General features: G+C 47.0%; 1 protein-coding gene across 2 annotated transcripts in view; it reads left to right on the top strand.

Annotated features, from left to right (window-relative positions):
* The window catches only part of DUS2 (dihydrouridine synthase 2), a 143,094-nt gene extending 118,710 nt beyond the window's left edge, over positions 1–24,384 (top strand). For both annotated transcript variants that reach the window (XM_078868507.1, XM_078868508.1), the window contains 6 exons: positions 6,990–7,158; positions 7,624–7,745; positions 16,217–16,366; positions 19,722–19,809; positions 20,293–20,366; positions 22,180–24,384. In XM_078868507.1, the coding sequence (XP_078724633.1) occupies positions 6,990–7,158; positions 7,624–7,745; positions 16,217–16,366; positions 19,722–19,809; positions 20,293–20,366; positions 22,180–22,513 (937 nt within the window). In that variant the 3' untranslated portion in view covers positions 22,514–24,384. The remainder of the gene's footprint in view (positions 1–6,989; positions 7,159–7,623; positions 7,746–16,216; positions 16,367–19,721; positions 19,810–20,292; positions 20,367–22,179) is intronic.
* Positions 24,385–25,287: the final 903 nt, after the last annotated feature.

Raw genomic sequence — 25,287 nt, 5'->3', positions numbered from 1 at the left:
GAGAATAACTGAAAGAGCTCCCCAGTGCCTGAAGGAGCTCCCAGCACATGGCGCGAAACGTCAGACATCATGCCGAAACAAACACGGCACAACCTGGAAATACATTGCGGGGTTTTGTGTATTTCCCTCCAGATCTGTGATTAGGTGCATATCCCATTTCCTGTTCCCTTGTTAATTCGACTTTGACACTAGAGACATTCCGACACGTGACTTCAACCACAGGGAAATGTTGCCGTTGATCACCGCAGGTTCGGGCGCTGCTTTATCTCCTCTTTTCCCTTTCTCAGCAAGTTTTAAAGTGTTTGCGCTCGTTAAAATTGTATCTGCTCTTGCAACTGAATGAATTGGATCAAATATTTAATACCGCTCGTCACTGTGAGACCCGCTTTGTTGTGTTCTAATTAGAAAGCGGTTTTCCGTGTGTAATTTTTTTGGGAGTTTTCTTTTTGTCTTAAATTTAAAGGCTGCGATGGCTATATGCGCGGTATCACGACGTTTTTTGAGCCAATGCGTCCAATTTTACTGCCCAGGCAGAGGGCGTGTGATTGCACGATGCCCCAGCTGAGCGCGCCCTTTTCTGCAAAGGTTGACGGCAAAACTTTTTGATTCGTGAAATTCTTGAAAGGTTCAGCACTCCTAGGGATGTATTTTGTCAGAAAAGTTTGCGTCAAGCCGAGTAATTTTCCACCGACCCAGCACAACAAATGCGTGAGTCGCAATCGCCAAGATCTTCTGAGTTCACTTCACATTTTTTTCTCGTGGGTCGCCGCTGCGCTCGTAATTACGCACTTGAGCACATCGCACACGGTTGTCGTCATGGAGCTTTCCTCCCCCGCATACCGTGGGTGTTGTCTGCACGGTCACAACTGGCGAAGGTTGGTGCGGTTTTGCTCGGGCGGAAGGCGCCGGGAAGTTACGTGGCCGCAAAGAAGGTGCAGAAGGAGTGTGATCCCACAGGCCAGCGTAATCCGTCGCACGAACACCATTGCACACGGAAGCCACCCACGGCGGGCAGTTGCTTGCGCACGCCAGGTATGGGGCTGGCCTTGTTTGGGAGTGTTACCCATTCTCCTGTGTTCTCTTCAAGTAGTCCAGTATGAAGAGTTGGCCCAAAACACCCCTGTAGAAGGTGCTCGCCAGAGCTCCTGCAAATGGTGGGAGCCCCCTTTTGGCCAAGAGTGCCGTGAGTAAGAGGTTGTAGGGCTGCACCTTGACCTCTTTGACTTTTACTCTCGCATGGGAAATCACCCGAAGTATTTCTAAAAAATTCAAAGCAAAATTCTCCCCAAAATAAATCCCGCAATTTTTTACACTTTGCGAAGTAAAAAAAGAAGTGTCATTAGTTTTAGGGCATGCCTTTAACCGGGCTTTGTGGGGATTGGAGATTTCTCCCCCCATTTTGTAGGATCCCTTCCCCCTGTGCAACCGCTTTCGTAGTCTCTGGAGCCCGCAGCGTGAGTGAAGTGTGAGTGGTCCCCTTCACTCCGACCGGGAGAGCGAGGCGCGATCCCCCGAGTCCCCCCCCGACAGCGGGAGTGGTCGTCCCCGCCAGCGCTTGTGCGCAGTTCATCTTGTTTGTCCGAGGACTCGCGCTCTGCCTGCGCTGCGTTGAATTCTCCCCCTTGGGATGACAAATCCTCTCTCCGTCACGGGTCACCAACTTGTCAGCATTTTTTGCATTTTCATCGTCCTCTTGGCAGAGAGCCCTTTGCGGATGATTGTCATGACGAGATGAATAAAATATATATATTGCGTCTTCCTTGCAAATTGCATCTCGAGTAGAATTTATAACGTGCAGTCGTCGTTGCACAGAGGCACGGGGGTGGGGGTGGAAACCACAGACGGGAGCAGGAAGGAAACCGGAACCGGCGCTGCCAACAACTGAATTTTTTCGAGCTCTGTGATCCAACATCGCGATATTTGACCAACTCCATTAACGAGTGTTTATACACGCACACTCTCCACAGTTGCTGAGCCCAGCCTGTACACAACACGAGCTATCTAACACTGACGACGCCAACTGAGATAGGCAACTGCTATCCTTCGTAGCGCAGTGTCTAGCAGAGACGTTTAGCAACGACAGCGACGAGACGACAGCGACGATGAGTCCACGCCCAGAACCGGCAGCCTCGAGCCCCCTGCTCTTAGCTCCTTTTATGCTCCCGGCGCAGCCTGGCTCCGCCCTGACCGCGCCTCCCTTCTCGATCCCGCCAGCAGGTTCCAGGGGCCTCCAGACGGGGTCCTCCGTGACCCTTGCCCCACTTACTCCGCCCTACCAACACACCGCGCACGCCCTCACCGGCGTGTGTGCTGTTTGTCCGCCACAATTGCCACCGCTGTCCACCAGCCGGCACTATTACACTACACATGCGAGAGGAAACCGGAGTACCTGGAGAAAATCTACGTGTGTGAAGTGGTGTAACACTCAATGCCGATACACATGGGAATTAATCCACTTGCTGCACTTCTGTACCTTGGCAAGCCAAAAAGATGACGACGACGACGACGATATTGACGACAGCTTTCTTATCGTTACACTTGTTTACCTTAGAAATTGTCACTGAGTCTGATGACACTTTTTTCTGGAGGGCCCTGCCAATGTTTTTTGTTTGGCATTAGAGGGCAGTGATTGCTGTGTGTATTCCAATTGATAATTTGGGGGTCATTTTTATTTTTTGTTTTACTTATGACACCGGCACACAATGGCCTGCACTTGGAGATTGACGTCACGACATATTTCACCTCCACTGTGAAGCACGTGATGCTCGGTGATATTACGGTTGATCAACTCGCAGCGCTAATCAAGACGGCCGCTGCATTCGAACCGAACCGTGAACCTCTGCAGAAACAAGCGGAAAACTCGCTACTGCCAGGCCATGTAACCTCGCGGACGACGTGGGTACGGTTGTAGTGCGAGCCTCGTTCCAAATGCTCGCACTGTGACGGAGTTTGAAGAACTTTGGTTTGTTTAGCCGATAAAAGAGCATGCCCACAGAGGGAGGCTGGTAGTCTCCACACTCGAAATCTTCGCCAATTCTTATTGGGAATTTTTTTTTTTAACGATCGTGCAAGTTTATTAGACGTCCACGCAACAGCAAAAATGGGTCCACCAGGGGGAGTCGATCAACAGGTCGCACGTGGTGGGGTCAAGTGTGGGTGCTGCAATCCCTTCCAAGATGTCTGGCCAGTGCCATAAAATCGGCCACCGTACCCTTGAGACGGATTCCCGAGAGCTCCCTCGAGCCGGGCCCTTTCTCCAACAGCGGTACGAGCAAGCGATTGCACGGCTGCGCCTTGAACTCTTTTCTACCTCCGCCGTTCCTCCAGCACACGCCCCGCCCCCCCACCCCTCCCCTGCTGTGCGCACCGAATGCTTTGTTCCATCAAAGCCATCGTCGGCACCAGGACGTGCGTCATCTCCCCTCTGTGCACCTTTCTGGCCTCGCCGATATCGATCGAGGCCGGACGCGGATGATCATGACAAATACTGATTGCCAAACACTAGCGGCAAGCCGTCAATATATCGCACTCCTGTTGGGGTGGCTTGCACAGGGATGGATTTTGAGATGACATTGCACAGTCGTGTGTTTTGCCCATGGTACTCGGGTGACACGTAATAGGCCCTTTGCTCCAGTTACATTTGATGTTCTTGTTTTTACTTTTTTAATTCGTCACTTATTTTCTTGAATGTAGATGTGTGTGTAAATTTGCCTAAGTAATGGCTTGACATTGTCTTTTGCGGTCTTAAAAATAAAGGTGAGATGCAATCTTTTTTTTAATGTTTTTGTCATTGCAAAACAAATCTGAGTATGATACATATAATTTGAAACCTGGTAATTTATGCTAGTTTGGCCAACTCAATGCGGTCTAGTAGATTTACAAATATTTATCTCATTATAATTATGCACTCTGTCAAGTATGGATAATTATGCTGACTTATTTTGACCTGAAGCCACACCATGAAAGCACAGATGCTGCCCACCTAATTACTTGTGCATCCGGTCTGGTTAATTTAATCACCCAGGATGTGATACACAACGCTTGTGAAACATTTTCGTCATGGGTGCTTGCATTTTCATGAACAGCAAACACGAACTCTGACCTCATTCGGATCACGGTGTTGATGTTTTTGAATGCTCGGCAGCAATCGCAGCCAATGGACGGTGACACATAATTTGGAGGCGCCGGCTTTCTTCAGCGCCTGCAAAGTTAATTTAAATAGCCCTCTCGCCCTTTCACATCACGATGTCTCACACGTTGTGTGTTGCCGAGCACTTTTTTCAAAGGCATATATTGTGCACGCTTGGATGCCCGGGTTTCGTGCGCCTTTTATTGTCTCTCGTGACATTAAGCGGAACGAGATGATGGGACGTCGCCGTGAGCACATGGCGTGCTGGGTACGCTTGTGGCTTGGGGGTCACGGTAAATGAAAAAAAGGAGGCCAGCACGTTGCCTGGGCCACATCCCAGAGAAATAATGCCTCTGCCACGCCGCCAGCTGTGAGATTTTAGGGAGAAACTGTGGGTCCATTCATCATGGTCAGAAACAGATATTCTGTAGCTTTAGGAGGAACAAAAGTAGGTGTTAATGTGATGTGGCTCGTTGGGCAGTAGCGCTTGAGTTCCGATAACACCATGTTATGGATCTCTCTTACACAAGATGCTTTATCAATTTGGATTAACGGTGCTCTTTTAAAATGTGTTTTGGTCTTTCTCCAAGTATTTATTCCTGGCGTGCATGCAGCATCACTCCATGGGTAGATAATCCACGTTGAAATCTCATGAAGCGGTCCGACCCTGTATATTTTCACGGAAAATCTCAAAAAACCATTCAAGTGGCCCTCTTTGTATGGTTACACGACAGGAGAGCACATTCCCACACATTGCTTTGAGCTTTGTATTTCTTGCAGTGTATTGAGATTTGTATTTGTGTTAGTGGATTGAGGTTTGTGTTCGTGTCAGAGCTGGACTTAGTCAAGTCGCCTTCGTAGTGCTCTCCCTGCACGGCAGAGTTTGTTGACAAGAAACAGCAGAGCCTTTGCGGCAAGCAGATTATGCTGCCACCTTCTCCATCCTCCATTCACTGCCCATCCTCTTCATTCCCACAATCGCCCCCTTCCTGCAGCCCCTCCACTAATCCCAATCCTCGGGCTTTCCTCTCGTTCTCTTCTCTTCCTCCTTCTGCAACGCCCTCATTCGTCAAAGCATAACCTCGTAGAATGCATCAAGTCCACATCGTCTCTCCCCTTCCGTTTACTTCGATTATCATTCTTCTTTGATTGTTGCCATTCAAGAATTATTCCTTGGTCCGCTTCTCTGTCCAGCTCCACCCTCTGCATCCTTCTCCATGACCACGTCTTAAACGCATCTGACTGTCTCAGTTTGCGTTTTCTCAGTGTCTGCTCCGTGCAAAGCTCTGCTTCACACAATCATCTTGACTCTCTCTCTGTCTTTGCTGTTTCACGCTTCCTTCTTGTCAACAACTCTCTCCTCCTGCTGCTGAATGCCTCTTTCCCCATGCCAACCATCAATATTATTTACACTACACACCACGTGATCATTGTGTCCAAGCACCAGAATGTCTTCACATTTTATGCCAGTTCATCAATTGTGATATTTATTCTTACTTCACTTTTAATTTATATTCTTATCACTTTTGTTTCAGTGTATCCTCACACCGTATTATTTTGTAATTTTTATCCCATCAATCAATCTCTTTACTTGTCACCATCCCTTGATCATCCACAATCTGCGAATCATTTAGTAACTCTCCGCCTTGAACAAAATGGTCAATGCAGTTCATTATATGACAAATCATATATTTTTTCATACGATCGGGTTTGTTTTGTGGAATCTTTGGTGACCGGGCTGAGACCATCAGCTCACTAACACTTGAGAATTAAGTTTAATCAAAGAGGGCGGTATCGTGGATGTGAACCCCGGTTTTCAGAGGTGCTGACTCAGTGTCTCTGAACCAAGAGTCACTGAGGCCACTTTGCATCTTCGTTCGTCCGTTTGTAAAACGAATACTTGAAAATGCTTTTAGATGTATGCAAAAATATCTGCGGCATGCTGAAAGCATTCTTTTGTACAGAATAATATATATATATATAAGACTAATGGACCATATCTAGCCATTTCTACTTCATTATGAATAGTGCATATAAGTGAGCCACCCCATTTATGAATGCTAACAAATGTGTTTATTACGCTCGGTGATGTGCACGTGTGCAAATTGTTTATTTTGAGTGATTGATCAAACGTCCGGTCTGTAATGCAAGAAAAGGGAATGAACATTCATTTGGGTTAACCGTAAAATAAATAAATTGTGTATCCATGTTTATTATTATTATTATCATTCAGCATTAGTTTCATGTGTGTGCGTGTCCGTGATGTGTTGTTGTGCCGGCTTGCCGTGGGTGGTGGATAGCACACCGGTCACATGCTCGCATCCGTCCATAGCTAAAACGGTAAACACTTCACAACTCGTGGACATGGCTTTCGTCGAGCCTCACCTCGCGTTCGATACCACCGCATTTCCAGGTACAGGCTGAGTGTTCTGAACAGAAATGGGACGAAAAAAGGCACAAGAGACCCAGACAGAAACGTTCATTGTAAATGAAGCCTTCCATATTAGAACTATTATTTAGATTCGTGGCCTATGTGGTAATTTATCAAATTGTTTTTATTTAAATGAAAATGTTCGAATTGAATGTAGAAAAAAAAAATTTGACATGCCTTATTATTTTCAGGCAAGGACGATTTAGATTCCACGAAAAACATAGTGCAATTCTGTAATGCATATTAGTGGTGTGTCTGTATTTATTGAATCATTGTTTTTGAGATAACAAACCAGGGTGACGATTTTGAAACGGTGTGTGAAGTATAATTTATGTTTTTTTTAAGTGAGCCGTAATTGTGCTCGCCAAATAAAACATTTTCATTTATTTCGGCACCGGCTCTCATGCGTCTTTCATTTGTTCCTGACAGCGGAGGGTCAAATGACTTCATCAAGAGCTACGAGGACATCGAAACGTTCAAGGAGGCCTGTGGGACCGCTTCAGTGATGGTTGGTCGTGCCGCCATGTGGAATCCTTCCGTCCTGCGCAAGGAGGGCCCTCTTCCTTTGGACGACGTCATCCACGCGTACATTCGCTACGTGAGGAGATAATTTGTTTTGAATTGTCTTTGTTTGCGAATGATGTTAATGATCATTCAAACATGCCAACCGTCTCCTTCCTGCATTTAAGTTTTATTTTCCTGCCACGTACATTTTTGCAGAAGTGTGCATAAACCCAAGCGGAGATGAGTCAGATACACCTGCAATAAAGTGGCTGGCATAAAAAAATTCTTCAATATTTTAAATGTTATTTGTTATTACGTATTTCACGAAACATTACAAATTTATATAAACTGTCTCCTTCGAACGTAAACAAATTGTACATGCTGGTCGACAAATTAAAGTCCTGCGCAAATGTTGGAATTTATATATTAAAATTTTTAGATTCATCGGTTTTAGTCATTTTCAACCCTCGAACAAAATGGCACAAATGTTGCGCGAGAGAGTTGCGCAGCTACCGCTGTCATCTGCGCTCAATGCCGCTGTCCACATGCTCTCACACAGGCAGTGAAGTATGACAACTCCCAACACAACACCAAGTACTGCCTCTGCCAGATGCTTCGCGACCAGCTCGAGAGCCCCTTGGGGAAGCAGTTGTACGCCTGCCAATCTTTGCAGGAAATAAGGTACGTGGAGCTTAAAGCTGGGCAAGGCACGAGGCCTCCCACGCTCGCTCGGCAGTGCGTCACCGCGTGGGCAAATGCACACTTGCACACTTGCACGCACACACTTCCACTCTCAATAAAATAAGTGCGTGGTTCCCTTCCCCGCCATGTGTTATCGGAAAACGCGTGTACGTGTGCTCGTGTCCTTATGATGGAGGGTAAAGTGACCGCGAGATATGATCGGTCATCCGAGGACTGGAGGTCGTTGTTATAAAGCACGATTGAGTGGGTTGTGGGCATGTGATGACGAGTCGATCCATCGATGCAGATCGATTCTTATGCTCGGCGATACACACGTCGAATTGTGCGTGCGAGAATCAATTATTTACAGTGTAAGCAAATTCTATTTAAATTATATGTTCGTATGGTTTGCATTTTATTACGGTAATGGGGAAATGGAGTGGGCAGAAGAGTGCGTAAAGAAGCATGGCGAGGTACATGCTTGGAGTTGCGTTGACAGACAGGAAGAGAAGCACAGGAATTGAAGAACTTGAGCAGGTTAGAGACGTCATAGTGACTGCTAAGAAAAGTAAGTGGGCTCGGACAGGGCACATCACCGCCAGAAGGGATCATTGCCGGTGCTCGAGATTAACGAGCGAGTGACGGTCAAAGGAGGGAACCCAGTCGGACATCCACCACGGAGATGGAGCGTTAAACTCGGCTGGTGTGTAGCAGCTACGTGGATCAATTGCAATGCCCTGGGGGGAAGGTCTTTGTCCAACAGGGGATAGCTCGTGTCTGATGATGACAAAAAAAATATGAGAATCCCAGCGAGGCTGAAAAAATGGCACACAAGAATGGATTGTTGAATACTATCACAGGGTGAATTGTAACACACCTAGTGAATTGTAAAGCTTACTTTTGTAAACCACACCATATCAGTGCCTTACTTAATCAGGATTTGTTTAACATTTTAAAGACATTCTTTAGTTGACCGCAATGCTGTAGACTTCCCAATAGGCTATTAAGCTTGGTTTGGTAAACAAAAACATTACCACTGTAGCAAATGCCGACAAAAATAATAATTCCAAAACGAATTGAAGTTCTTGGTGCTTTAAAGCCCTTCGTAGGTCCAGTTGGGATGAAGCCTCCCCTACATGCCTGGTCGCCCCGTGGGGATGTTTGCCCAAGAGGAGAGTGTCCAAGGGGATATAAATATTCATGAGATTATACAGCCGCCACGTAAACACAGCAATGACATCGGCTCCTGTGCAGGAGCCAGATGAGTTGTTGGTGTCACGAGACCGTTTGAGATGGAAGTCCTTCAGCCAGCAGTGGATAGATCTTGGCTGATGTCTCGATTCAGGGTCTCCCTTCGATTCATTTCTACCAACGCATTTTGTGCTTTACTTCTCGTTCAACTTTGTGTTGCTCATCTATCTTCTTTGGACACTTGTTCATTGGTTGTAAACATCTTAAAATAACCCAATGTAGGACCCCCTATGGTAAAAGAGTCATAACGCAGCGTGGCTTTTCCGTGCAAACAATTATCATCGTCCCGTGCGATTCGATTAAAGCGACATCACCGTATAATTTGCATACACGGTCGATTCTTGCACGCAACGATTCGGCGAACGTATATCCTGAGAATAGCGGCGTGTGCGTGAATCATCACATCCCTAATGGGCAGGGTCACCTGGGCTGGTGGTTTGCTCACGTCCTGGCTGCCCTCTGCGCCGCGGTGGTGTGTTTACCACAATGCTCGGTTGTTTTTTTGCGAAGATTGTCAGCGCGTCACGAATTTACGCGACGCAAAGCCGCAAACAGGAGACCACTGCGGGGTGGGGGGGGGTGTTGTGGCGTGAACGAGAATATTCAGGTGTTAAATGTGGTTCTCCAGAAATAACTCATTAACACCTTTGGCTGTGGAAAAATAGTGAATAAGCTCCCGGATGTTTATTTTTCAACGACTTAAGCGCGTGACTTTCCGGTTTAAAAAAAAAATACCAATATATTTTTTTGTACGTACATTCTGTACCCAACTTCCTGGCCCTACAAGCCGCATGCTAAGATCCCCCAACGGCTGAGAGCTGCACGATGTGCACTTGGCGGTCACGCGGCCGGTTCTCTCGCGTCAGTTGGCTGTGGAGTTTTCGATTTAGAAATCTGCGGGAGCACCCCGGGAGTGCTTGTGTGCTGGGCTGCTGCCACTTCCAGGGATGATGATGATTTTTTTTTATAATTTCAAATTACATTTTACTGAAAAGTTACAAATTGTCAGCGCCTCCATTGGGGTGCACTCTGCAACTTCCCCGGGAGCCGCATTCAACTCTGGAGTCTCAGTTTGGCAAATTCTGTGGGGTAGAGCGGTAAGGGCAGTGGTTCACTCACTGCGTTATGAACCCTGTAACCTGAGTCTCAGCCGTGGCTAATATGAATGATAATTATCTGAACCAGTCCTGGGTCAGCCTCTTCACCAACCCACACGGACCAGCATGGTGAAGTATGGTCAAACAACCCCTGTGGCTGAAGCCGCTTGAACGAGGTGTTCATCTCACAGCAGCTTGACTCAGAGGCTACACATTAGTATACGCCATGCTGTCGCACGCACGGGGAATTCACAAAGTGCTGAATTAGCGGGCTGAACTTGCAAACGATATCTGCCGCTCGTGGTATTTTACATGTCCAATCGCAGCATTGCTGTACAAGTGAGAAGCTGCGTTCACGCGTAACAGCGATCAACGTTCCAGAGGGCGGCCGATTCGATATATATTCTGGCGTGGAAAGTTGAAACAATGGTACGGGTTTCTTAATTGCCCCTTGCCATTTTCTTTCCCATTCAGCAGTATAAGTGGGTACAGGTCAGTTGGTCTACGATGGGCGGCTCAGGTGTGGTGGGCTAGAGTGTGGGTAGCTTCCACCTCTTCCAAGACGTTTGGCTAGTCGTGGAAGAGTAGGCCAAATACCCTCGAGGGATGCTCAAGGAAAGGCCTTATAACCAAACATTTTAAATAAACAACAATAACCCTTAAATATTTACTTTAATTGTTACTTTAACACTTGTGTGATTCAGTGCTTGAGAACTAAATGGAGTATCTCACACGAGAGTGCACATTTAGAGTAATAATCTTTTGCAAAAGAAAATAATTTTCAATCAAGAACCGTAAAGATTCACTGAAGCAGTCAACGTTATAAGCATTACCACAATCAAAATTCTATCGCTGGATTAACAGTTCATCAGTATTTGTTTATGCACTTTGAGGTTGTCAAGCAAACTCTGATTAACGTTTAATTACGATGATTACAAATGCATGCTTAATTTAACAAGCCTGCCAGTCTCTCAGTGATGTGCATAATGAAATTCCTCGGGGGAAATGGGGAGAAAAGAAAATACGCCAAGCGGATTTAACAACGGGTAAATGTCAATCCTTCCAGGTTGCAGCAACTTAAACGAAATCCATGATCCAGCCGGCTAGCACTGGGTTCGCGCGTACATCCTACTGAACACTTCAGCATTCACCTGCCAGCCTCCGTTCGTGCAGTGTAACCCCCATCGATGATATCACAGCAGTGACTTTTGATCAGTTGAGAACATTTTAATTGCCCTGGAAAGCCTCGCTCCACGAGTCACGAGATTTCACCTTTCGGGAGGGCACTCCGAAGGTTCGCAATGGGGGATGGGATTGGTGCGATGTCGAGTAATTTGTGGAGTCAGAAGAGTGGAGCGTTTTCATTTGAAACGCGACTCACAACTCGACGACGCCACACCGTCCTCGTCCACGCAGCGCAGTCGCAGTGCGAGCTCGGTCGCGTCAAGATGTGCTCGCGGGTTTACCGACGGTTCAATTGTGTTCGAGTGAATGCTTCGTATTTCTTAGCGACACACTTTGATGACGTTCTAAGGACAGATATTTCACACGAACATTTCTGAGCGTATGCATTGGCTACTGTTTGGAACGGGTTAAATGCATGTGGCTTTGAGTGAAATGCCACCTTTTATTAATACTCCGGTAGTCGTCATGGGAAAGTGTGATTGCATTGATCCGTCGGTTTTATTCTCCGTTTCTAAGCACAAATGTGTCATAATAATGCACGAAGGATTATTTAAAGGCTGCTAAGCTGGCCTTGGGAACGTCGATCTGCGTATTGATGTGCTGCTACCTCGTTGGAGCAAAGCAATGCCTCTCCATCATCTGTGCTTGCCAGTGAACAAAGTGCACATGTTTGAGACAAATATGTGTGTCCCCATTACCACATCATTTGCTGAATAGCACAACAGGGCTCAAATTGATCCTCTTAAGTAAGATTTAGCAATGACAGTTTGTACCCTGGAAGCCAGCCAGCCTAGCCATCACATCATGCGAGGGAATGTATTTACTTTTTCATGACATACTATTGCATCTTGGATGTGTGTGATTAATTTGTGTAAAGATTGTATCGTTTCTGTTGCGTTGGATTTCATTTCCTCAAACAGTGTGCATTTATAATGCTACCTTTAATGTTTTTTTCCGTGAAATTTGCTTTTAATGCTTTCCAACTTTGGTTAAAAGCGTTTATGTATGATGTCCGTTCGTCCTTCTGTCTCTCTCTAAGCAGGGGGGGGATACGTGGATAACTTTCGCAATAGATGATCCAATATGGTTACAGCTGTATGAGAAAGTTGTGTTGCTATTGGGCCCGCCTCCAGAGAAAACCAGCCAAATAAACGAGTGTTGCCCACGCCTCCTCCCCTGTAAATCCGCTATCTGAGCGGCATCGTCTGATCGCGGCCTACAAACGTCCTGCTTCCTGAGCCTGGCGCAATCACCACGGCCTTCATTATCGCGAATTAAGTGCCTCCGAGGACAAACGCATCTTGGAAAGCATTTGCAGAACCCATACATTTTGCACGTTTTTATTCCTTGTGTATGCTCGTATGTGTGCACCTGGGTCTCGCTTGCAAAAAGAGACTTGTAGCTCTCAATTGACACACACCTTGGTTGAAATAAAGGGTCTTTCTGCACTCTTTCTGACTTCAACTGCCGCACGCTTACAAATGCACGGCCACACGTACCCGTTTTGTCCGCATTTGTGGAAAACGGGGACCGGTTCAGACGTCGACCCACCACTGTGGCCGGGAATCAAACTCAGGTCACCATCTTCTTGGTTCTTTCGGTAAAGTCACGTAGAAGGGAAATAATAAAATAAAATAAATAAAACATAATAAAATAATTCTCACGACGTTTCGGCCACAACGCAAGCAGCCGTCCTCAGGTGAAGAACAGGTCTGTCGGAAAGACAGCGTCATTGAGAAAGACAGCGTCATTCAGACGCTGTCTTTCTTTCCGACAGACCTGTTCTTCACCTGATGACGGTTGCTTGCGTTGTGGCCGAAACGTCGTGAGAATTATTTAATTGTTTTATTTTTATTATTTTATTATTTCCATTCTACGTGACTTTACCGAAAGAACCAAGAAGATGAATCCCTGCAGTCACGAAAGCTTTAAATCGAAATCAGGTCACCATGTTCATTGTGTAGGACGTGAGCCACCGCACCACCACGTGCAACACAGTCGAATGCAAACCACCTCGTGGGTGTTCGTGGTTGGGCTGTTTGCCTGTAGAATTTGAACATTGAGTTCCTGAAGAAGCTCCCAGCAAGTGGAGGCGGAATTGTCAGACACGCGGCAGCTAGACCAAAACACATCGGACAGCTGGACAAATCGGAAAATACGTAATCGATTGTGTCCACCATAAGACAACGATTTTCTTTTATATATCCTTACGCCCCTGGCACGACATCGCCATGCGATGTCGTCACACGATGATGTTGAACGCGAGACTGCGCGGCGTTCAGTTTCTTCGACGCATCATGCTCTTGGTTAATGGTCCCCGTAGCATCATAATGCTGCCTGGGATTCGATTTGTCGATCACGTGAAAATTGGCTCGGCTGCTTATACTGTAAAACCGCTGCGAGTGAGAGTGACGCCTCTCCACGTGCTGTGGCATTTCCGATAATCCCCACGACGCCTCAAACCCTCCTTTCTTCTCCACACCCCGCCCCCATGTTAACATTTCGGCGAGGGCTAAGCTGCTGCTTTTGACACCAGGTTTGGGAATTTTGAAATGTATTCAAATTCCAAGGCCAAGTGCCACAATGTCCCTTTTTTTTGGAAATGTTTATTAAGGTTTTTTTTTTTCTGGCAAGAGGGTACTTGGAGGGAAATGTGTGCATGTATTTTTTATATTTACCTTTTGACTCTTGACGTGTTACAACGACCGCGGCGAGCAATTTAGGACACGTTCTCTATAAATATTAATTCTTGAAAGGAAAACATATCAAACTTGAGTCACCATGGCCTTTTCAAAATCAGCCTTCAAAATCGAAGGTTTTTTTTCTTCTTTTTTCTATCCCGGGCCCTTTCATTCTCCAAACGGAGCGGTCGGCATAGTAATTGGTAATTAGCTATCATCAGTGGCGAGTGGTATCTGATTGGGTGCTGGGCATCACCCCCTTAGCCAGCCTCCACTACCCAGCGTGGGTGAGGCATGCTCACCAACCCCCATGACTACATCGTGTCCGGGCGGACTTATTCCATTCGTGGATTGATAGTTTTGTACGTATGTGTGTATGTTGAACTTCTTTCACGCCGTTTTCATTTCATGTATTTGGTATAGCCCTGTGAGCCATTCGGCTCTTGAATCGGGTGCAACCGCAACAAACAAAAACAAGAAACATCTTAAAGTGACTACGCGCAAACAGAAAAATCCAGGAAAAAACAGCAAAGTCTTCCAGAGAAGCACAGTATATCAACGCTGCGTGCAAAAATCCCAGTGGGATGCAAGTCAAACAATAACAACCATAAGACAATTTAGATTAAAGTTATCGGTCTTACTCTGTACTACAACAAACAAATATGGCTAAACCAAAACGTTTTCGAAATCACCAAAATAAAGCTATAAAAGCAATGTAACAGTGATCATAGGAACTGTGATTAAAATTTAAACAATAAACGATATACATAACATGACCTACCAAACTTTGCAGCCATAGCTGGCTGCATGAGTCACTCCATAACAGCAGGAGTCTCAGAGCCGTACGTAGCCAACCGAGCTAGTCGGAGGTGCGTTTTATATGTTTGTTTTGTCGCATTGTATTGAGGGTGCCACGGGCAGAATTTTAATATGTAACAGGTCTCATGGATGGCTCTGGACAATCACGTGATAAGCCCTCTGACATGGTAATTGCTCACCCACCGCATTGCTCAAACCTACAAAGAGGCCTGTGAGCATGGACAGGCCTGCATCCAGCAGTGAATACATGAATGCCTGATGATTACTTTTTTCTGGCCATCCTCCCTTCGAGGGATGTGTCCTGCCCAGGCCCACTCACCTTTCTTCACAGGTTTGAACGATTTCATTCGCCCGCTTGTGTTCTCTCAACCACATACCTCTCTCCCTGTCGCTCGGTATAATTCCAGGCATGCAATTCTCCTCAATTCTTTAAGCATGTTTAATGTTTTTTGTTAATGGCCCAAGTGTCGTAGCCGGTATTGTGCTCGCTGCCCAAAAACGCTCTTCGTTATGCACATTGGTGTGTTACCTTTGCGTAGCAAGTGTGAAGGAAATTCCCCTGTGGCGTTATTCACAACCGGAGACCGTGACACCTGCAGTGTCAATCTCTGCGTCTCATCGAGCAATAACCCAGACTTGTAATTTAAACAGGTGTTGAAAAATCATGCGTATGCATGGATTTTAAAACATGCATTTGTCTTTAGAGGTATTTGATTAGCAGCATGGAAGCTGACGGGCAGCTGGCAGGACAAAATGTGTTGTCTCCAAGTTTTGGCCAACTCATTGATCTATTTTTACAGTATTAAATCAGGGAAGGCACTAACTGCAACACCACTTAATACTGCAGGTTTGATCATATTGAATCATGAGACATTAATCGAAGATGCCTTACAAATAAATGTAAATGATTATTATTATAGTAAGTCACCACCTGTAACGACTGCACAGTGCTAATGGCTAAAATTGGAAAGCTTTAAAAAAAAAGTGTGTGAGAATTGCCGTGGGGAGCGTTAGTGTAGCGGTTAGGGCGCTGCGCTATGAACCCAGTGACCTGAGTTCGATTCTCAATCACGGCCAACACCGGTGACGATTACCTGAACCGATTCTGGGCCTCCCCTAGGTCGACTCGGCCTCAAAATGAGTATCTTGCGCGATGTGTAAAACATCGCCACTGGGGAGACAAAGGCGGTTGGGCGTGGTGCTGGGCACCCCGCCCTCTCCTCGTGTGCCGCGCTGCCGGCCTCCGTAGCCGCTCCGGCAACAGCACTTGCCCCCGACAGACTCTTAAAGGCCACCCGGGGGATCTGTCCATGACCCAGTGCAATAATACGCCCGACCGGGACCTCGTCCTGCACAACACAAGGCGTGACGACACGATCGACGACGTATTGAATAAATGTCTCGATGCCGGGCGACACCACCTCCGTGGGGCGCGCAGTGACCTCTTCGGGATGGGCGAGTTCTGCCGGGACACCAGGGAGCGGCATCGCGCCGCCGTGGAGCGTCTCAACGGCAGGGACGCGACGAGCCGCCTCCTGCGGTCCGACTTGGCCAGTGACGTCACCGCTGGCTACGCTCACTTCGACCGGTGAGGCTCCTCGCTCGCTCCCACGTCGCTGCCGCCCGCACCTCCCGTTTGCACGGTTGCGTGTATGTATGTGTGCGTGTATGTATGTGGGCGTGTATGTATGTGTGCGTGTATGTATGTGTGCGTGTATGTATGTGTGTATGTATGTGTGCGTGTGTATGTTGAACCTATTTTGCTTAAAGTGCACGTAGCATGGCACAAGCGCCGTGGCGACGTCACCGCCACTCAGTGGCGAATGGCCGTTGAATGTTGAACTTCTTTCGCACCATACGTAGCCAACCGTGCTAATCGGAGGTAGGCTATGGACGTTGCGAAATAAGTTCCAGACGACTATCAATTGGCAGTGCGGTAATGACGAAAGGTAGTAAAGGTGCAGGCCGTGCAATTGCTCTCTCCCACCACTGCTGGCGGAAGGGCCTCCATGAGTGAGAGCTCTAGAGAGACCCTCCACAATATAATATTTTGGCCTGCTCTTCAACCCTTCCTGGAAGAGGTGGGAAAACAACAACAACAACACACTTGGCCATTCGTGCTGCGCGGTGGACAGGCGGTGGAGGTGAAGAAATTCGCGCCGTTGTCTCGACCACTGCGCCAGCAGATCGAACCGGTGACTTCTGGATGGCAAGTCCGCGGTGCGAATTAAAACGCTGCCGGCAGTGTGATCATGATGATGCCCCTCACCATCATCATAATGCCAGGAAGATTCTGACTTGGTTGAGAGGGAAAGTATATCGGGCAGTAATAAGAGCAGTACAGTGATCCCTCGTTTATCGCGGTTAATGGGGACCGGAACCCCACGCGATAGGTGAAAATCCGCGAAGTAGGATTGGCCCCCTAGGAATTTCCGTATATGTGTGTGTGGGTACCAGAATGTTTAAAATATGTATATTTATACTTTATATATATATTTTACTTAAATCTATTTAATTATAAAACCTTAATATTATACATTCACTCTCTCTCTCTCTCATACGATACGTATCATGGTGTTCTACACTCACCAATGACAGTAGTATCTTGAGACTTGACTCCAGTAATGACGACGACGACGATGACAATGACAATGACGACGATGACAGACCTGTGCAGTTCGATGAATGTGATGATGAATAATGATGATGATGTTACTGCACAGGTATAATGAGGCCTTTAAATCAGTTCGAAAAATCCGCGATGCACTGAGGCCGCGAAACTTGAACCGCGAAGTGGCAAGGGATTACTGTATTGACATACGGGTCAGAATGTTGGACTCTAAACGCCAAGGAGGAGCAGATGTAAACCACAGAAATGAGGAAGCCACTAGAGCAATGCACTTTTAACATCGAGATTGAAAACTCATTTCTGTAGAGCTGCTTTTTGTGTTTAATTGTCCTTCCCACGCACCTCCGATTAGCGCGGTTGGCTACGTACGGTGCAAAAGAAGTTCAACAATATACATACAATGAAGCTAAAACACTGAAATCAACAACCTCCGATTAGCGCGGTTGGCTACGTACGGTGCGAAAGAAGTTCAACAACATACATACAATGAAGCTAAAACACTGAAATCAACAACCGCAATGTTAACGTTGCACCCTTAAAACACTCCAGCTGTCGGCTTCCAAAACCAGAGAGGTTTGTGCAGAGGGGTGAATCGAAATCGTGGAAGTATTAAAAATGCAGAGCTGAATTTGATGATACGAATTCCCAGTTAATAATGAAGAATGCTCGTACTGACGAGGAAATTACGATGCATTGTTACCCGTAGACGGGAGTGCTCTGCCCTGACTTGATTAAGCGCGATTCATGGAAGATATGGTCACGTTATTTCTCTTTGCCTGCACACGCTCATTACTTCGCGGTCAACGTTCTAATGGCGAGGGTATAACTGCGGCGTTGAAGCGTTCGGGATAGTTTTAATATATTTTTCCGATGATTTCGTGGGCGGAGGAAAAATCAAGTACGTGTAGATGAATTTCAGCGTCCGTGCGAGGTGAAACGCCATTCAACAGATTTCTCGTTCACTTGTGAACTCCCGGAGGAGTGCGAATGTCACTCGCTCCGCACGGATGAGCTTTGTGCTCGACACGTGCCATTCCGTACGAGACAAACGCGTTAAGACACGATCCATTTCTCACCTCAACGTACGTCGTCATCAGCGTCTTCATACAACATGCCGGGTATTGATTAAGAACACAACTTTTTTTTTTACATCAGCGCTGTTATTTATTTTATTTGTTGTCGGGGAATAAAAATGGATTATAGTGACGGGGTGTATTTTTCGTGTGAACAGACAGATGCCTGATTTCAAGTAAATAGCCTTTAGCCTGCTGACAGCTGTCATCATTTTCAGGAGTATTCGAGAAAATTGCCTTCCTTACGAACGTTTTATCCGCAAAAATAATGTCCATGTGGCTGCTGGAGATCATCGATGCCGTCCGTTGATGTCATGTGCGGCGTCGCAGGTGCAGTCACCGGGCCACACACGGTCGCGACGGGACACGGGCGCTAAATAACGACAACATCAGTTAAACCGAACTTTAATTAAACCCAACGTCAGTTAAACCCAACGTCAGTTAAACCCAACGTCAGTTAAATCCAACGTCAGTTAAACCCAACGTCAGTTAAATCCAACGTCAGTTAAACCCAACGTCAGTTAAACCCAACGTCAGTTAAATCCAACGTCAGTTAAACCCAACGTCAGTTAAATCCAACGTCAGTTAAACCCAACGTCAGTTAAACCCAACGTCAGTTAAATCCAACGTCAGTTAAATCCAACGTCAGTTAAATCCAACGTCAGTTAAATCCAACGTCAGTTAAACCCAACGTCAGTTAAATCCAACGTCAGTTAAACCCAACGTCAGTTAAACCCAACGTCAGTTAAATCCAACGTCAGTTAAATCCAACGTCAGTTAAATCCAACGTCAGTTAAATCCAACGTCAGTTAAACCCAACGTCAGTTAAATCCAACGTCAGTTAAACCCAACGTCAGTTAAACCCAACGTCAGTTAAACCCAACGTCAGTTAAACCCAACGTCAGTTAAATCCAATGTCAGTTTAACCCAACATCAGTTAAACCCAACGTTACTGAAACCCAAAGTTAATTAAACTGAACGTTATTTAAACCGAACGTTAGTTCAACCGAAGTTAGTTAAACCGAACGTTCAACCGAAGTTGGTTAAACCGAATCCTCCTTCGTCCAAAGCAATTGGCGCCGATCTTGCCCCTCCTCCCGTAAGTTCGCGTTCGTCGTTCTGCCCCTCGACGTCCACGCTGCTCACAGAGGCCGTTGCGAACACGGCGCCGCGACAGGCGTGCAATTGTTTCACCTGCGCCTTTGCTCACAGGTGTCTCGTTTCGCTGTGCCACACTCTAGGAGGGAATACCCCGAGAACGTCACCCCCAAGGCCGTTGTCCTGGAGTGGTGCCGCCACTCGAAACACGGCCAGCCCCAGTACACAACCGTGAGTGGCCGACCACACATTTATGTTCGTCGTTTGATGTGCTTCAAGCGGCAGACCTTCTTACTCCTAATTGGTGAAGTGAACAGCAGCAGCAGCAATTGGATGAGTTCACAAAATGAGGCTGTCCATGTTGATTTTATGTATTCATATATATAACTGTGTCATATTTCAAACATTGTTTAAAAATCTAGACCTCAACAAAGCTGACAACTGCGTTTTAGATCCTTTGGAGGAGACGATCTGATTGCTGCTCGTCATGCTGTTTTTATTTGTCATGCCTCTTGTACCCGTTGCAACCCGAAGCTTGAATACAATTTGACATTCCGCAGTGGCCAGCCCAGTTTGTTTTTTTTAAAATCGGTCAACCACGCGTCGAGACGAATACGAGAAACAATGTACACAGCAGGAAGAAGAAGACGAGATTTAGAGCTGTTGCTTCGAAACCTGGGACAAGTTGATGCCGTCGGTCGTTTTCTTGTGCAGGAGCAGCGAACCGAAGACCGTTTCTTTCGCTCCGTGGCAGTGGTGGCGGGGAAGAAATATTCCACCGTCAACTGGTGAGACCACGCAATCACGGTGACGTCTCACCCAGCGTCTCACGCAGCGGTAGGAGCTGAGCCAATCCCATTATTTCGGCAGTGGATTTGTGTACGGATTATCGGTGCGGTTAATTAACGCGTCGACGTGTTTATTCTCTTTCAAATGTTACAGTAATCGTTTACGGTTATATCACGGGACCTTTTTTACAGTATCACAGTATGATAAAGAGGAGGGTTTACCCTTTCTGGCTACACAAGTGTTAAGATGTTCAAACATCAAATAGATCACTTTTGCGAGGAATCATCTCGTCATTAACTGCACACCGGTACTTGTGGTGAACATCCCAAGTTTACGGTTGTTTGTCAATGCGCTGATGGTTTAAGGCCTCCCCACGTGATGTCGTCGTGGAGGTTTGGCCATACTTCACCGCACTGGTTCTAGATTTGAAGCTTTCGTGACTGCAAGGATTCATACTCTTTGTTTTTTTTCGATAAAGTCACGTAGGTAAAAAATAAAATAAATGAAAACAACTCAATTAAATCACGACGTTTCGGGCGCAACACAAGCGTCCTTCAGGTAGGGACAACATAAGCGGTTGTGCTTTCGCTACGTTGTCCCCACCTGAAGAAGCATGCTTGTGTTGCGCCCGAAACTTCGTGATTTAATTTAGTTGTTTTCATTTTTTTTTTACCTACGTGACTTTACCTAAGAAACAAACCAAAAAGTATTCACCGCGCTGGTTCGTGCACGTTGGTGAAGAAGGTAGGAGCCAGAGAACAGATAGTTCTCTCCCGTGAACTCAGTTCGCCAGGTTTATAACAGCAGGACCCCTCCACTCCATCCCAGGGGACACATAACCATGTAACACATGATGGCATGTACAAGTGAATGACACAATATGACAAATGGCAACGTTGCCTCATTCTGTCTCTTCATTTGCGCAACGGCGTGTGTGCGCACACAACCTGTATCTACCATGGGACCTTTTTGCCAGTATCAAAGTATAAAAAAGTATCTTTGTTTGCATGTTCAACACAAGTATGTGCGGTTAATGCAGACTTTATTCCTTACAAAATTTATCTATTTGGTGTTTGAACTGCTGAACACTTGTTTTATTGCCAGAAAGGGTAAAACCTTTATCCGCATCAGCCCGAGTGGTTGCTCTGAGATATGGCTCTTAAAACAATCCTAAGAGATCTCTAGCGTCACTGTGGATGGTCCCACACAGATCTATCATTTCCTGTATGAAGCCTCGTGGCGTATTGACAATATCGCTTTCCTGTTATCTCTCCTCACCGGTGATCCGATATTTTGAACCGAACGTAGACTCTTGATGTGCGCGTGACGCGCACGTTGTGGGGAGCGGCGGTGCAGAGGTTAGCAATGCAATGCGCTTTGAACCCAGTTAACCAGAGTTTCATCCCCAGCCTCGGCCAGCAACGGCGGCAGCGAGTATCTTCACATTTAGTTAAACTCGACCTTCGATTATATTCTTGCGTGTGCCAATATTTCCGGAAGCTAAATGCCAATGTGGAGATCTGCTCGCCACGACTGGGCTTCAGGAGAGATTTCACGTGGTTGTGCTGCCCCTCCGTTGAAGGAGCAGCACAGACTACAGCGGTGCTTAGACATCCGGCACTGGGGAGGCAAATGTGGCGCGGCGTGGTCCTGTGGGCCCCCCACCACTTCCTCGGGCGCCACTCGGTCCGTAATAGGTGCTCGCTAACGCCACCTGCCTCGACAGTCCGTGCGGCTACATGGGCGAGCCTTGTCTCCGCTTGTTTGTGACGTGCCCCGTGATTTCTTTTCTCTTTCTACCCCGCCCAACAGGGAAAAGAGTAAAAAGCTGGCGGAGCAGGCGGCCGCGGTGGTGTGCGTGGAGAGCCTGGGCCTCCCGAGCATGAAGCTAAGCAGGGAGGGGAGCAAATTGAGCGCCGTCAGTAACAAGCGCAAGCGGGGGGCTGACGGGGAGCAGCAGCAGGGGGGGGAGGAGGTCGCGGAGGTTGGACAGGGCGCCAAGGAGACGGACGTGCTCCGAACGCCGAGTGCGAGTGCTCTCGGCGAGGGGGGAATGGACACGAGAGGCGGCGGTGGCAGCGGTGAGAAAATCCCTGGCGGCTGCGCAACGGGCACGGTCCGTGCTGAGAAGGGGTCGTCGGAATGAAGAGCGAAGGAGGAGGAGAAACGGGGCGGAGAGAAGGGCGACGTACAATATCTTCAAAAAAAAAACCTCCGGGTTTCTATGCGCGTGTGTGAAGCGAGAAACTGGCTTGCCTGCCCCGCCTCGTATGCGTTTGCACGTGTAAATGTGGATACGTGCAACCACTGTTTACTGGTGATTCATAATTTTTGCAGGCCTTCGCGAGTCCGCTGCCAAGGTGAAGGCTTCCACCGTGCCGCGTCAGTCGCCACGCTCGGTCGGTGCATGTTAATGATGTCAGCAGGGTCATCATTAAAGCAGATCGCAGGATTCATCATTAAAGCAGATCGCAGGGTTCATTTCACAGCACGCCAACCACTTCGTCACCGCTCCGACACCCCGTTTATTGTCAATTATTCAAAGTTATCAGTCGTGGAGTACTTATGCAATTACGGGGTATGTTTATTGACATGTGATTTGCACAGGAGCTGCATTCCAAGTGTGCGTTATGTGTACAGAAAAGGTGTGCGCTTCGAGATATGGTAAATCCCCCCCGTGCCTTGTTTGCATCTCACAGTGTTTGCAGTTCCAATTGGATTGTCAGCCCAAGTTTGAGTTGAGTTGTGCATTTCACAGTGCTTCAGGATTCATTGATTAAGCAAGAGGCATCGTGATGCCCATTTGCCAGTAATGAGACCGTAATTAAACCGGTGCTCATGGTACTTGCTTGAAAATTGCTTTAGAAATTTGAACTGCCATGGCACGCATTGTTAGCAGCATTATACATCTCCCCTTGTTCATGCATAATGATGTATTTTCCGTAAATTAGATTAATTGGCGCGTAAAAAAAACGTAATTATGTTTTGCATGTTGACATTGTAGAATGCTTTGTACAAACGAGTCATCCCTTTGCAATTTAAATAATTCGTGCAATGTTTTACTCCATAAACTTTGCAGCAATAACAAAAATTACTCATCAATCTTCGCCGACTTAGTCTATTTGGAGACTGAAACCTGTAAATGGGTAAAAAATAGCATCGTTACCATGTGTGAAATCCGTATACCATTGTCTTTAGAGAGTACATTTACGATAAACAGTTCCAACTATTTGAATATAATTTACACTTAATATACTTGGACAAGCTTAAATGCAAAATGCGTGCTTTCACTTCGTGCCAAACAAGATGAGGGCAGTATTTATTTTCTCTCTCTCTGCCATTGCTTCTGCGATGTGCAGCGGGCGTCAAAACAGCCCGACCATTTCAAGCTGACGGTGCCATCTGCCCCGATTTATTTTACGTCCACACTGGGCCATGTCCAATGAATTAAATATCAATTTGTCAGCGATTTGACATTCGCACTCTGAATAATCCCAGTCGGCCACACTTGGCAGTGTATTTAAGAAAACATGAAATAGCAGCTGACAGCCCTGTCTTGCCAAGCCGGACTTCTTGGGGTATAGCGATGCATCGATTAGCCGATTCATTGCATTTTCTTTTACTCGTGATACATGCTCTAAAAAAAAAATCACTCCGCATCTACCAAAGCTCTCGACCGGATAATATAATCAGAACCGAACATCATACCATACAGGGCGGTCCAGCTGTCTTGTTACCCCCCATCTTAAACGTACAATTTTTTTAGTAAGGTTTATTTTTAAATAACGCATACAAAGGAACATTTTTTAGGGGTCAATTAATTTGGGGGAGGGGTGTGTCACCCTGTACAATGCTGCTATCCTTCTGCACTACAACAGGACCACAAGCGTATTCACTACCAATCGATGTATTTCAGGTTGTAATATGCTACTGGTAGGAACCACCTGGTTCCACCAGCCCACAGGGGATTATTGTGTCCGTCCGCCCGTCGTGCATCCAAAAATGGGAGGGGTGGGGCTGGGTGGAGAGGGGAGGGTGGGGAGGGGCTGGGTGGGAGGGGTGGGGCTGGGTGGGGTGGGGCTGGTCACCCCGTGGTGCCCTTGTAAAACTCAACGTTTAACCTACTCACGCCGGCTTGTGCCCGCCCTCACAGTCGGGCATATTTTCGGAATACACCACGCCGCCGTTGACCCTGGCCATTGACCGAGCAACCCAACGTTCCTACCAGCTCCCTCCGCAGCAGGACAATGTGTGTTTACGTATTCTGTTCAGCGTGGCACACTCCAACCACTACGAGGGGCCGCTACGTTCGGCATCAGCTGAGATTAAGCATGCGATCCTTGCGGGGATAACCCCTTGCAACCAGCTCATCACCTCCAAGGCCTCCGTTTACATGAACCATGCTGAATGTTTACATTGGAATTACGAGTCCGTGTATCAGTGACGATTCATTGGATCGTGATGGGGAGCGAATTAATTGCACCCCTCGTAAATGTCGACGGCAGTGGCGTTCGAGGCTGTCGAACAGCGGCGTGGTCGCGAAGAGTTGCGGCAAAGAGTTGCGTGCGCTGTGTGAAAAAAACAACCAACCCACATTGTTCCAGAGGTCATTCCTTACAGCGCTCTCCCATTACTTAGTCCAATGATCCAGTACGGCACACACACACACACACGGGCTTGTTTAATAACCCCGCTTAACGAGATAATTCTGCCTAAACAAAACAAAAAAACTGGGCAGCTTTACGCTAACGATGTGGGTGGGGGGGGGGTTACAACAAAATGTGCTAACGAGTTGTTGTTGTTTGAGCAGAGTGACGCGATTCGCCCACTTCGATGTCGTCTCACGCCAGCATTGTGCCGCTGCTCATTTTAATGGGGGTGTCATAGGGGTCGTCCCGGCGGCGCGTGTCTCCTCGCGAG

Source organism: Lampetra fluviatilis, chromosome 26 (assembly GCF_964198595.1).
Source record: "Lampetra fluviatilis chromosome 26, kcLamFluv1.1, whole genome shotgun sequence".
NCBI classification, from domain to species: Eukaryota; Metazoa; Chordata; class Hyperoartia; order Petromyzontiformes; family Petromyzontidae; genus Lampetra; species Lampetra fluviatilis.
This window is presented reverse-complemented; position numbering and strand designations above follow the sequence as displayed.